Below are 14,952 nucleotides of genomic sequence, written 5' to 3' on the forward strand. Positions count from 1 at the left end.
CACAGTGAGCAATCATAGGACCTTGGTACACCACCAGGAATTGTACTGCATGGTATCTGTCAATGTGTGTTTTTGCAATCATATGATTTCGAAGAGATGGACTGTTCACTTGCATGAGAAGTAGAGCTGCCTGTATTCAAGTGTTCCTTGATGATCTCTCTCTTTGTGTTTTTTCCCCATCACCCTGACTCTGTTCAGTGGAAAATGAAGCTCACTGTGACTTTGTGAAGCTGAGAGAGATGTTGATTCGTGTCAACATGGAGGATCTCCGTGAGCAGACGCACACGCGCCATTATGAGTTGTACCGGCGATGTAAACTGGAAGAAATGGGATTTAAAGACACTGATCCAGACAGTAAACCATTCAGGTATTGTTCACCAAAGTATTTCTTACAAGACATGGCTGATAGTTCTTGTAGGTTATCCGGGCTGTGTAACCGTGGTCTTGATATTTTCTTTCCTGACGTTTCGCCAGCAGCTGTGGCAGGCATCTTCAGAGGAGTAACACTGAAGGACAGTGTCTCTCAGTGTCAAGTGTGTAGGAAGAGTAATATATAGTCAGAAAGGGGTTGGGTTGAGCTGAATCATTGTCCTGCAAAAAGTATCAAAGGTAATGTGCTAATCATTGTCCTGTAAGTATCAAGATAATGTGCTAATGAGGGTGTGGCATGTTAATATGGAACCAATGTATCCTGAAGTGATCTGTTAATGAGTGAAATCCAAAGCTAATCTGCATGGCTATTGTTGACTGTGGTCTTTGTTAGTCTGGAGGTTTTCAGGACAGGAAGCCAAGCCTTATTCATTCTTAAACTCTCTTCTTTTCTTTTAAAGTTGTGCTGATGTTTATGAATTTCAATGGCTTCTCTGTGCAATCTGACAAAATAGTTGGTAGAATTGTCCAGTCTTTCAGTGTCTTTGAATAAGACCCTGTGTCCTGTTTATTCCAAGACACTGAAAGACTGGACAATTCTACCAACTATTTTGTCAGATTGTACAGAGCAGCCATTGAAATTCATAAACATGTTATTTATTTATCCTGAATTTCTTTTATCTTAGAACTCCAGCTATAATAAATTGGGCAGAATAAACAAAGAGAGGCCAAATTTCTGTGGCAGCTAGGGAATTTTGGGTACCACTTTATACAATTCAGCGTGATTGCAGCAATAAAATAAATAAATGTAAATGTTCCTCTCTAAACTCTAGGTCATAGTTAGGTTTTTGATAACATGAATTTCAAACAAAACTTGATCTTACTGCCTTTCCTTCCGCCCTCCTTCTACCTGCCTTTAGCTTACAAGAAACATATGAGGCCAAAAGGAATGAGTTCCTGGGAGAGCTGCAGAAAAAGGAAGAGGAGATGAGGCAGATGTTTGTCCAGAGAGTTAAGGAGAAGGAAGCAGAGCTCAAAGAGGCTGAAAAGGAGGTGAGAACAAGTATATTTGAACGTGAAGTCTATTTTTATTCAATTAAAATATTTATATCCCACTTTTCATCATTATAAAGTAAAAGTACAAAGTGGCTTACAAGGCATGAAATCATACACTGTCAGAATATATCTATCAAAGCAAACATTAAAAGCAAAACCCAGAAAGCAGTGGCTCAAAATAATTTACAAGCAAGCCCAAAATTCCTCATCACAAACTAGTAAATGTGAAGCGGTCTCTGCTGTTCAGTGAATAAGCGTTTAGAATGAATCTCTTCCTAAGAAGTGATATTTTATCTTACTTAGCTTAAACACCTACTGTAGGCAGGACACAGCTTATTTGAACTGAACAAAGTTCTTTTTATTGTAAAATTCAGGCCTACCTTGTGCTGAATCTTGTTATAAGCATTGGCTAGTTTATTGGCTAGTTAATTTCTACGCCACAGCAAACTCATTTTCTTTAGAAATGATAATGAGAAGCTCTTCAGTGCAATGAACATGAAGTATTTTAGGGTCTCTTCAAGGTAGGGGCCCTTTGACTCTAAATATGGATAATTCTCAAGGAACTTTGGCTCAGTTTGTACAAGATGAACAAAGGAAGAATCGCCACTGTATTCGTGGCAGCACTAGGCAAAAATAAAATTAAAAATTGAGGGGGCAAAAAAATTTTGGACTCTATCTTCCCTGCACCAAGCTACTAGGGAATTGTGTTAGAATGGTGCCCACTTGTCCACCCCCATAACAGCCCCTGTGTTCAGTGGCTCCCTCATTTTCTCCTTACACCTATGGTTTTCAAACTCCCTTCCTTTATAGAATCACTTTCAGATTAATCATTTCCAGTTGGACACTTGCCTACTGCAAAGGATTTGGGGACATGTTTGGAACATGCAGTCAGTTAATGAAGAACATTGTCACAAGGCTATTGGGCTTCACTGTTGTCCTGTGCAAAACTGAGATTATCAATGTTTATTGATCTCCTGTAAGAACGTGTGGTAGCAGACTGATAGCAGAGGGTGGATGGAATCTCATCCACCATGACCACACATTTTTCATTGAGGGTCCACTGAATTAAGCTTCTGAAGAACTCCAGGGTGGAAAAATGACTGCCACTGGCTAGAATATATCCTCGGTGCTTTTGTTCTGCTCCAGCATTTTTTTCCTTTTGCTCTTCCCTTTCAGTTGCATGAGAAATTTGATCGTCTGAAGAAACTTCACCAGGATGAAAAGAAGAAACTGGAGGACAAGAAGAAATCCCTGGATGATGAAGTCAGTGCATTCAAGCAGAGGAAGACAGCAGCTGAGTTGCTCCAGTCTCAGGCCCAGCAAGCAGGAGGATCACAAACTCTGAAACGAGAAAAGGAGAGGAAAAAGTAAGTTGGCTTCCTCTTGTGGCATTTCATACCATTGTTTCCCCTCACCACTGCCCTTCCTTTACCGGCCGGAATAGAGCAACCTTATCTTAGCTGCTTCAGTAAAGGCAGTGGCTCCAAAGAGTCAAGCGAGAAACTGCCTTGTTCTCCTAAAAGAGTTCCTGAGTGTTTGTCAGACGTCAGCTGACTCACTTCTTCGATAAGGAAGTCTCTGATCCCACTGGCTGACATGTTGGTGAAGTATGGATGAACGCAAGTTGCCTGACAAACCCTGACAGCTGGGAAGGCCTGTTGTAGAAAGGCTTGCCCTAAAAGATAATCCTGGTCTAATGGTAAACCCAGCACAACCAACATACTGAAGTTGCCTAACTGAAAATCAGTTCACACATTATGACTGCCACAGAGAGGTTGCTTCAAATTGTGACTGCTGCCACGTGGAACAATTTGAAGCAAGCTCTCTGTGGCAGACATAATGTGTGAACTGATTTTCAGTTAGGCAACTTCAGTACGTTGGTTGTGCTGGGTTTACCATTAGACCAGGATTATCTTTTAGGGCAAGCCTTTCTACAACAGGCCAGGACATCTGGATCCGCTCACCACACAGATGGATCCACTCACCACACAGATGTAGCCATTATTTCCTTGCCACCAAAGGTGCCTAAAAAGAAAGGCCTGCCATGTCCCCTGCTGCAGACATTATTTGCACTTCCAGTATTAAATTGTACTGGTTGCTGCTCTAATTACCAATGCCAGGCACATGCAGGGATTCACCATAGAGATGAGCTGGTAGAGAGGTGCCTTCTCTTCCAATGGAGTCTTTCAATTTAGTACTGGAAAATTTGACCACCTGTGACTCTAGTCTTTAGGACATTCCTATTTGTCGATTAGCCCTATTAAGATCTGTTTGTTTTTTGTTCTTTTTAAAAACAAAGTACTAATTCATAGTTTGATTTTTCTTCATTTGTTTGGCAAACTAAGTTTTGTTTTCATCTTCCTGAGTTGTCATTTGTATGCTGTTTTTACAGTTAACCCTGCTGTTTGCTGCATGGTGCATGAGGGTACACTGTGCTGGTAAGCTTGACTAAATGCGATAGCCATTGCAGTGGGATCAAAAGGCACTCTGTGCGAAAATAAACTACCACACTGGACCTGCAGTCTGGCCCCTCCGCAGTTTCACCTGGCGCCAACCATAGCCCATAAACCCAGCTACCCCCCCCACCATGCCCTTATGATTCACCTCAGCTGCCTTCACCCAGGTTTGATCTACATGCCTGGTTGGAGAGCAAGAAGAAATTACCTGTGAGATGTTGTGCACACCTAGTGTCTTGTTTACACTGCCATCATGCATGCTGTGTTGATGTGCCACAAACCTGTAGCTCAGGCAGGCATTGTGTTGGCATACTAATAATGCATATGTAGCGGCTCGGTGGGTTCTGGCCATGTGTAATATAAGGTAAGTTCATTTCACCCAACAGAGTCATGTTTAAACCCACAATTAAGCTAGCCATTTGTCAGCAATCCCCTGAGCCAGCCTTTGATTATTTGAGGGGGGGGGGGAGGGCAGAAGATGACATTGATGGCGACACTCTAGGAATTTCTGTTAGTCTTTAAGGTCTTTACCATAGAAATTAACTGGAAAATTTCCAAAGGTCTAAATAAAACGTAATCTAATCCTGTTTAGCGTGACTTAATATTTATTTAAGAGTACCCCATCTTAATTTGATGCCACCATAGCAACAGATATTTGAATTGAAATATTTGATAAAAACTCTGTGTGGAAGCAAGTCAGGATCAGCATCCCACAATAACTCAGCCTGCCCCTGTCCCCTCTACAGTCAAGAAAGGTCTTTCCCGGCATGGTTCAGGAAGGCCATAACTTGTCTGAATCAAAGCTATCTTTGTGCGACTGTTTTTCTTCGTATGGGCCAATTGAAATGGGGATTCTTCCGAGTGAAATGTGCTATGATGGAACAATAGGATGCAGAACAAAAGAGGAGGAGGCCTGTAGAGAGAGAGAAACAAATGCTTGCTCTACAAGGCTTGGAACTTGAAAAATAAACTCAAACAATCACAGTGTTTATCTGGGGCCTGAGAACATATCCAGGGGCTGGAAAGTAGCTGGAATAAACATTGTGGGGGTTTGTTAGCTTTGGATTGCTTTTGGCTGGCCTCCACATGCAACTCTATGGCATGCTGGTCTTAGGCGTAAATAGGCCTTCTTTTTGTTCCGAACACAATTTGCAGACATTGCCTTTCTGAATGGGGTATCTGTTTTTGCCTTTGCCAAGGCCAGAAACCAAATTTCTTTTTTGATCATTCACAAACACTCCCAGTATAGATTTGGTCTGAGAAGCCTTGCCTGGCTTGCCCATTTTTACCAGAATGTAAACTGTCCACACCAAAGTAATCCACCCTCCTGCAATCTGCTGAAATTCCAATGACTGTATTCATCACACTGTGTCTTCAAGTGTGTTCAAGAAAAATTAAACCAAATTAACATTTCCCTCCCTTCTACAAATTAGATACTAGGGGTGGGCAACATGCCGGCTTTGTGTGGAGATCAAGAGGGCTGGTTTGTTTGTGTGCATTCTGTATTTCCTAGCATTTCAGGAACCTCTGTTTTTAAAATTCTTTCTAGCCCCTTTGACAATCTGATTGCGATATTTGTGGGCTTAATGGCCAAAGTCCCAAAAAGGCAGATAAATATTGGCTCAAAATCTTTACATTTTACAAATTTAATTTTTAAGGCCATTATGGACATATGAAGATCTGGTTTCAGGTTCTTTATGTTCCGAATTTACACTTTCAGAAAAGGAATATTAGAATTAAGGCGACATGCCCACTTGTCATCAACTGTAATGATGCATATTCTATGCTGATTGCATGCAGCATTCACACCAATTGCCTTTATGTCCTGCACTGTTACCACTGTGGTCCCAAATATGTTGCCCACCCCTGTTTAAGCTGCATTTATCTTATTAACATACTATTAATCCAGAGAAACTTTAATCCTTTTTCTTTTCGTTTTTCAGTTCAGGTTTCCTGTAGATCCTTTCCTTTTGCTCCAGAAACGACCACCCCCACATTTTGAGTTATCCTGCAGTCCTGCCCTCTACATGTTTGCCCATCTCCTTCCAATGCACCCTCTTGTTCTGTTTGCCAGTTTCCTAAACACAAAACTCTCTCTTGGCTGTTTTGGTGAAGAACTCAGCCATAATTGCAGTGGAGCCTGATGGGAAAGGCTCCGAGTGCCTCTTGTTTACCAGAAGTTTGCAGGACTAGTGTCCTAAGACACTGTATACCAACAGCGCATTGATGCATTTGTGTGTGTGTGTGTGTGTGTGTGTGTGTGTGTGTGTGTGTGTGTGCACGCACGCATGGCAAAACTGCATGCTTGCTTACCGGTTGTACCTCATGCTGTGATGCCTGAGCCCTGTTGTGGATTCTCTTGTGAAGGCAAATGAGTTATGCATAAAGCTTCTTTTTGTTTATTTTTTAAAAGTTGAATAGGGTTCATCTTCAGTATTACTTCATTCATGTTTAAGTTACCTTTTTACTGCTGCAGCGCTTGCCACAGTGGCAGGCGTTAGCAGCCTGAAGCAAATGTCTTAGGGATTTTCAGCACCTCTCTTTATAAAAGGAGAGGGTAGGGAACCCTCCAACTCAGGATTCAAAGGATATTAATTTCTTTTCTAAAAGATTTTTTGGTCCCATTGCTGCAAAATGCAGCTAAAATGCCCCTTCACCCATTTGGGTGCTTGCTGTGATTCAATTAGCTCTTGCAGCCATTGGACATCCAACATATATGTATAGAACTCTCCAACCTACAAGATCTCCCTGGTTTACCTCGGTGGTGGGGACAAATCTATATGTGCAAAAGAACATGCGCAAGCAGCTCCACCATCATGTGGACAGGGGAGTTTGTGCAGGGGTTCTGTGCAGATGCTGGAACTCAAGTGAGGTGCTAAATTTGGGGCATTGGGAGTTTTTGGCTTCATACCCCTGTTGATATTCTAAAAGGACTGGAAATCATGAAAATAATTGACAGCCTGGTTCCATGACAACAAACCCAAGTGCATTTTACATCCAGTTTCAATAGATGCATGTCCGCATCCCAAGTCTGTGGCCTGACTTTCAATGAGGTGGTGCATTTTATAGAGGAAGAAGAACCTGTCTGTGACAGCTAGTTTTATTTGCAGAGGGAATTTTTTAGTGGGAAGGGACATTCCATTATGTTGGCTCCCACCTGCAGTCTAAAGAGGTACAGCCCAGAATATCATCTCAGTAAGATATGGGCCCACTCTTAAGCACTGAGAAACAAGTCCCACTGAATTCACTTGCTTTCTAGAGAGCATAGTTAAGGTGACAGCTTTAATTGAACAAAGTTCCAAATGAATGTGCCACTCTAAATCTGTCTAGCGGCAATTAAAGCTCTTGATTACAGTGGAACTTGCTTCCAAGGTAGTATTGCAGGATCATCCTCTCAAATCTGATCAAATTGAAGTATTTCTCTTGGGAGTATTAGTGACTTGCCAGCTGTCTCTTACAAATATGGGTTCAGATCCTACCATCTTGACTAATGAAAATGCTGTGCCGGGAAATGTAGGACCCACATGGCCCAAAGCCATGTAGGATGGGAGGAGGAGTAGAGGGAAAAGTTGGGTGTGATCAAGTAAAATAGCTGGTAGAATCTAGCCCATTATCTAATATTACTGGGAATTTTTTTTAAAAAAGTACATCTGATTTGGAAAATGGTAAGTATTTTTTTCTTCAAAAAGGTGCAAAGAAACAGTATGAGTTTTTTAGAAATATTTTTTATTTCAAATTAAAACCTTTTTTTGGTTTTACACTGGAAAGCTTCAGTTGGAAGTCTTTCTTTTTGGAAAAGGGAATCTGCCGTACTTTATTTCACTTCAGTTTGGGGGGAAATTGTAATTTTATGTTGAACGTTTTTAAAATAAGGTTTTTGAGGACTTTTGTTTTTGTAGTTTATGGATGATGGCAAATATGGACTGTACGTAATTTAAGGAGATACAGTGTAGAGTTAACAAGATGAAAGGTACAGCAAAATTAACTCATGTTAGAAAAAACTGCACACCAGTTATATTTACACTGCAAGTTTAAATGGGTTTAATAGTGTCCCTCCCCTGAGAATCCTGGAAACTAGGTTTATGTGTGCTAGAAGTAGGGATACAGACCCTCACCAAGCTTTGATTCTCACTATTCTTTGAAGGAAGGCATGACATTTAAAGTGATATGAAACTGATCCAAGTTTGTAGTGTAGGCATGCCTTATGTCAAAAAAAGAATAAGCATATTCTCTAGCCAAAACCCCTTGGAGGCCATTTCAGTTGTTCTGTTAATGTTATAGTTCACCAGGATAAATGTGTGATTCTGTTTCTGTCAACATTATCATGGAATCTGGTATGCTTGCAGTATATGGAGATTTCAGACTAACAATGTATAAAGTCATCTAAAAAAATCATTGAATATTTTCAGTTAACGCATGGATTTTTATTTTGGGGGATGTATTTGGTGAGGATAACAAGTAGCCATCTTATGTACAGTAGAAGTCAGGAATTGCCATTTGGTGGCCTACAGGCTAAATCAAAGTATTAAGCCAAGTAATCTGCCCATGTGGACCTGTTTTCTCATTAAAATGTTGTAAAAATTTGCCCACAATTTCACTAGTATGGAAAATTATTTTGTAAACCTGCAAGGTGTTTCCCATGTCAATGTTTCCCCTCTCTTTTAGATCTTGTATATGATGCTGCAGCTGGCCCTGAAAATATGTTGCTCTAGAACTGTGAGGCCTCTATACACTAAGTGGCTCCAGTTTTATTGTGAAGCCTGAACATGGTCAGTTTTGTTTTTGAATATTTAAGTGAAATATTCATGAGGCCTCTGTCCGGAGAACAGAGCTGCCCTGAATAATGTAGAAATTGGTTATCCATGAGATAAACTGCAAATAACAATCATGATCTGCATAGTAACCAGAAGTATTCCCCACCCCCTGAATACTAAATGCACTGCAATTATTCTGAACTAACAAGGTCAGGGAGCCAAGGCTCAGTGGTAGAAGATCTGCTTTGCATGCAGAAGGTCCCCGGTTCCATCCCCGGCATCTCCAGCTAAAGGGATCAGGTCATGGGTGATATGAAATACCTCTGCCTGAGACACTGGAGAGCTGCCGCCATGGCGTCAGGGTAGGCAATACTGACTTTGATAGACCAATGGTCTGATTCAGTAGAAGGCAGTTTCATGAGTTCATGTGTTCCCCTTACACTTAAATGTATTCTGTACATTGCCCTGCCATAGTCTATATTTTCTGTGGGAAAACTTTTTAAAATAAACTTCTTTTGGACAATAATTCTGGTTAATGCTTTGTTTTTAATCTTTTACAGTAACCCATGGCTGTGTACTGAGTAGTGTCCCTTGAGTACACGGGGCTGGAATGGACCTTCATGTAATTAATATGCTTCAGTTCAGCCATGGCCTTCTCATGATGCTTCCACCAGTGATACTCTAGATCCATATTCTACATAATCAGTATCTGATTTTGATTTTGCTGTATAATTATGTGTGCTTGTATACTATGTAAAACAGCATCATTGAGGGTTTTTTTTAAAAAAGAGGCAGTGGAATTCTTGGATACCATCTTAGGAGGTGTGCTCACACATGGAACAGTGGCAGATTACTTTCACCCTATTGTCCTCTTTCTCTCTTGTACCTACAACCATATATATAGACAGGGAAGAACAACACACTACAGTAAATGCAGGGCTGCTGTAAAAAATGACAGCCATACGCAGAGCTCTTCTCTTTCTCTGTGATGTGCAATAAAACTCTGTTCTGATATCAGCCAACAATATAGGAAAGGAAAATGCACGGCAAGAAGATGCGAGAAAAATGGGGTAGGTTTTGCTGCCCAAGTTAGAAAGGAGAAAATTCAACACAAATCTGCCATTCTCAGTGGAAGCTCTCTGGCAATTCTGCCCATAGTAATGAATGAACTGGAAATATATGTTTAAACAGCCTGCATGGAGTTGCAAATGTCCTTGTGATTCTGATTGCTTCAGGAAGGGAAACCGGTATTATGTAAGTGTTCAAAACATTTAGACTGTTACATAGAATGTCCCTCTCCACTGCGAGCATATGTATTTAGGCCTTTAGTGACCAACCGGAGACAAGATTTCCCACATTTAAACTCTAAAGCTCTACAGACTAGCACCAATATTTGTATATAGATCTGCTGGATTTCTAACTGACATTATCAGGAAGTTTTTTTGGATTCTCTACAGCTGCCTGAGATATTCTTTGATATTCTCCTTAAAGTGAAGGAACCCACAGTTGAGAAAACTCCGGGCATTGTGGGAACAGTAGTGTGATTAGGGAAGGAGCACCACCGTCAGCCTTTCAGAAGCAGAAAACTCCTTCTGTTAAAGGGCCTGCCACCCAACAAGTCCAGAGACCCTTTGTCATTTTGGGATTGTCCAGGCTTAACTCATCTGAATGGCAGGGGCTTAGCTCACCCCTAGTTTTCAGTGGAATCTAGATAATCATTGCCTTTGTATCGAGCACCCTAAAACTTATTTGTGATACTATTGACCCTATTACAACTTACACCCCGGCTGGACTTGCGCTCCTTATTGAGCTCCTTCCAGGATTCTGCTTGATACCAGTCTAGCCAGTAGCCCCTAAACCCATGTAGCTTAATGACTGCTTGAGATAAGGCAATTTGCCCAGATCCTATACCCTCACTGGTTGTGGGAGTCTGAAGCCAAGCCCTCTATGTATTCACCAGGGGCCAGCACTGTAATGCTGTGGTAGATGAATAATGCTTGATACTCAGCATGAGTGGAGTACTTTTCTGTGTTTGAAGGGCTTCAAAAGTATTGTCACATCTCCCAGGGAATGTGTGAAGTGGGCCCGAGACATTAGTTCTTGGAGAAGGGATAAAAAGAAAATAGTCTTCGAGGCAGTTTGGATTCTCCCTCCTTTTTTAAAAAAAATTGCTCCCTCTTCCAAAGAGGAAGCAATGTGTTTCAGATTTTTTCTTTTAATTTTGCTGGCAAACCACCCTCCCAAAAGACCCTAAGCTGACTTGAAACAAGTGTGTTTAAAAGACAACACCGCTAACTTAGTCCATTTCTGGTTGTGGCAAGCATAGCTAAATGTTTCTTGTATTTTTTATTACATTTATTTATATACTAGCGGTCATTGTTTGTTTTATATATTTCATTTTTTTCTTGAAATGTTTGCTGGTCATGTCACCTGGAAAAAAACAGGCACAGTGCACGCTCATTTCCGTTAGCTGGTCCAGATGCTGTCCTCAACAGTGTTGTGTCAGGGGAGATCTAGGTTGCATCTACACAGGAGTGTGAAAACACGCCATGGCAACAACAGCAAGCAACATGGGAACAGGGAGAAATGAGGTTCACATGCCCCATCCCTACACCTCTGGCTGCAACCAACATCCCCCCTCCTTTCCTTCGGTTGCATCTATGCAGAAGTGTAGGTGCAAGGGCTGCTGTGCCAGCCCCCCCCCTCATAGGCCAGAATCCCCCCCCCATTCCCCTCACCTTCACTTTCCCTTCCGAGCTACGCTGTAGAACAGCTTAGCAGAGAAACTGGAAAAAGACCCTTGGCCGGGGGTGGGGATACAGGAAGAATGGTGTTTGGCAGTGAATATCTCCTTGCCATTTTTGAAAGTGGAGCATGTGGACATTCCCATTTAGGGTTTCCTAAACGGGGCTTCCTGCATTCCATGTAGGGAAAACATCCCCTGCGGGAACAGCCCCAGGTTCAAATTCCCATTCAGCCATGAACTTGCTGGGTGACTTTGGGCCAGACTCCCCCCTCAGCCTAACCTACCTCGCACGGTTGTTATGAAGGTATAATAGTGGAGAGAGAACTACGGCTTAGATACATAGCTTTCTGCCTGCAGAGCATGACTTTCTCACTCCTCCCACTGAACCCCCAGATCCTGGGGGTCTCCTGTCACAAAGAGAAGCGTTTTGGGGGCATTTTGGTTTGCAGTTTACATCTGCCAGCTTGGAGGGCTTTAAGAGGGGAATGGACATATTCATGGAGGAAAGGGGTATTAATGGCTATTAGTTAGAATTGATACTGGTCATGCTACATACCTATTCTCTCTAGTATCAGAGGAGCATGCCTATTATTTTGGGTGCGGTGGAACACAGGCAGGATGGTGCTGCTGCAGTCATCTTGTTTGTGGCTTCCTAAAGGCACCTGGTTGGCCACTGTGTGAACAGACTGCTGGACTTGATGGGCTTTGGTCTGATCCAACAGGGCCTTTCTTATGTTCTTATGCAGTGAGAGGTGAGAAAGTCAAGCTTTGTGAGCGGGAATCCCTTCTATCTGCAGAAACACTTCAGTGGATCTAAGCCTAAAGTATGCTGCCCTGAATTCCTTGGAAGGGTGGGTTAAAATGGATGGATAGGTAATAATAATTCATTTCAATATAGACTTGCAAAAGACCCCTGAGAATGTTGTTCAACAGTTTTTACTATGGGGGTTTGTTCACAGATATAATTAGTTTCAGCGTTCAGAAAAGTCTCCCTAATCCTGTTGAGGATTCACAGTACCTTGAAAGCAGGCTACATTCCCTCAAATTTTCAGTTAGATTTAAATTCGGCCAATGTAACCATATCAAGAGGCCCAAAAATGAATTATAGAGATAATTCTTACTGGTCATTGGGTTGGACGGTCAAAATCTAGAGTGCTCTGATCTATTGAGGCCCTGACTTTTGTTTCCCTCCCCGTCACATTAGCTGGAAGTGCCAAACAAGGCAGCCGTTTCTGAGTGAGCAATGACCACGGTTAGTGGCAGCAGAGTGAAAGATCAGTAGATCCAGTCTCTGACCATAGAAGTTGCTCTGGAACCAAAGATGGTCAGTGGACACAGAGAACTGCAATCAAAACTATGTTGGGGCCTCAGTGTATGTGACCAAAAAAATATCCAGTTCCAAATAGCTTATTTTTTTTAAAAATGTAAGCATTCTTCCTCTCTCACACACGCAAAAGGTGGATTCACACAACCAATTTTCTTCCCCCCCCCATGAGTATTAACCTTATTTAAACATGTGATGAAGCTCGAATGTCAACTATTAGGTGGTTATTACTAGACAAGCTACATTTTTGACAGCATGGTTGCAGACTCCAGGGTTTGTGGGACCTGGTGCCACTTGGTAATAACCCATCTGATCTATGTTTTAGAACAGTAGAAGCAAGGGATATTGATTGGTTGCTGTGAGGGGGGGGGAAACCCCAACCTCTGCACTAGCAGAACCTCTTTCTGACCCAGCAAAATCCCAGTTAGGTTTTATTTCTTTTAAAACCAGACTTTGAAAGTTTGCACTGATCTAAGAAATAACTGTATTTTTTTATCTTGCTTTCATTGAGTGCGTAACTGTCTGTGGCAGTCTGACTATACTGCACTGTGTGTTGTGTTCAAATATTTAATGTGTTTGACTTCTAACACAGGAGCGCGGCTCCTTTTGGAATCCTAAACTGGAGCGCGAACTCAGCTTCGTCTGTCCCCTCTCAATTTAATTGTGTGCTTGGATCTTTTTCTTTTAATGTTCCGCACCCCACCTTGCTTTTTATTGATCTGTGTTGTTTTTTTTCTCTTTCTCTCTCTCTCTCTCTCTAGCTTTTTCTAATCTGTCTTCGCCTGCTGCATTGTGTCTGAGGGAGAAGATTGCCACTTGAGGAAAAGTGTAGGGATTCCCACCCTATTTGGGAGAGGGAGGGGGAGGAATGAGTAAGTCTTCAGATACGTGGAAAGACTGATTTTGTTTTGTTCTGGGTTTTTTCCCCCCCCCTTGACTTGCATGGGGTGTTTTAAGCCGAGGTGTCTTGTGGTTTCTGTAACAAGACAGGAAAATAATATAAGGAAGGCGAACATCTGTGTGAAGTTTAGAAACGTCAAGGAGCAGCCCTAAAGGTGGTGGATGGATTCATGATATAGCTGAACGACACTGAGACGGTTTTGTTTTTTAAAATCTCCTTCCTATTTTTGCCTAATATATAAATATGATGGATGTTTTTAAGTATCTGTGAAACAAAATTGTGCTAATTCATTGGTTTGCTTGGATTTTTAAAAAAAGAAGTTTTATGCAATGAACAGTGAACGGAGAAACAAGCGACTTGCTACCTCTGAGGAATATTTAATTTTAACAATGAAGCAAAAGGCAGCAGGGGAAGGGCAAGGGGGAAAGGTATATTTTTAATTGGGGTCCTAGGTAACCTGTGCCACATCAGTAAAAAGTAATCAGCAGATTGAGCAATATTTCTAGTTTCCAAACTTATTAAATTTATCGGAGACCAGTGCACGGTAGTGGTGACGAGCATGATCTGAGACAGGACGCTTCCAGTTTAAGTCTCCCCTCAGCCATAATCTTTCTGGGTGGCCTTAGGCAATCTCTCTCAGCTACTGTCCCCCCTATGGGGATAATAATACTGGCCTACCTTACAAGGACGTTGTAAGGATTACCAAGCTAAGACATGTGAAATGCTTTGAGGACATAGGAAAAAGCATCGTATGAATGCTGAGTATTACTACTGTGGTGATTCAAATCTCAAAAAAAGCAACCCTCCCCAAAGTTGTTCTTCTGGATTTCAAACTGACTTTTTTTCTATTATATTATAGCTGTCAAGGTTGTGGAGACACTTGTCAGTAATTGGTCATCTGTTTTTTGAAGTGATCACGCAAGTCACGTGTAGTGCCCTTACGGTGCATCGAAAGCTTTTTTTCCAAGCACTTTTGGAACGTTCACTGCATGGGGGGTGGGGGGGAGAGGGGTCTGTTTCCCAAAACTTTGTTCTCCTGTCTATCCTCTTTAATTTTGTTTCTTTACCAACAAGAATTGTTATTCGACAGCTGCACTCGATATCTATTTACACGACCCACACGAAAGAACCAGCCGTGTTGAGCTTGATACCTTTCTAATGTTGTCAATTTTCAATAAAAAGTAATCCTCCCAAAAGAGTGTTCCCTGGGTGATGATTTATACACATTTTATTCATAAGATTACAAGAACATTCAGTTGCCTGACAGTCATATTAAAAAACACACACACACCATTTTGCTTTTTTTGTCTCTCAGAATAAGGTTGATGGCATTAACTTTCAATAAT

General features: G+C 41.6%; 1 protein-coding gene across 4 annotated transcripts in view; it reads left to right on the forward strand.

Annotated features, from left to right (window-relative positions):
* SEPTIN6 (septin 6) overlaps positions 1 to 14,802 on the forward strand; it is a 50,064-nt gene extending 35,262 nt beyond the window's left edge. Inside the window, exons 7-11 of one of the 4 annotated variants that reach the window (XM_056859192.1) lie at positions 199 to 367; positions 1,290 to 1,422; positions 2,602 to 2,792; positions 3,818 to 3,863; positions 5,825 to 6,001. In XM_056859192.1, the coding sequence (XP_056715170.1) occupies positions 199 to 367; positions 1,290 to 1,422; positions 2,602 to 2,792; positions 3,818 to 3,821 (497 nt within the window). In that variant the 3' untranslated portion in view covers positions 3,822 to 3,863; positions 5,825 to 6,001. Of the gene's footprint in view, positions 1 to 198; positions 368 to 1,289; positions 1,423 to 2,601; positions 2,793 to 3,817; positions 3,864 to 5,824; positions 6,002 to 9,195; positions 9,411 to 13,466 lie in introns of those variants that run through there. The other 3 variants (XM_056859191.1, XM_056859189.1, XM_056859190.1) reach the window with 3 other exon arrangements.
* Positions 14,803 to 14,952: the final 150 nt, after the last annotated feature.

Source organism: Euleptes europaea, chromosome 13 (genome assembly GCF_029931775.1).
Source record: "Euleptes europaea isolate rEulEur1 chromosome 13, rEulEur1.hap1, whole genome shotgun sequence".
NCBI lineage: Eukaryota > Metazoa > Chordata > Lepidosauria > Squamata > Sphaerodactylidae > Euleptes > Euleptes europaea.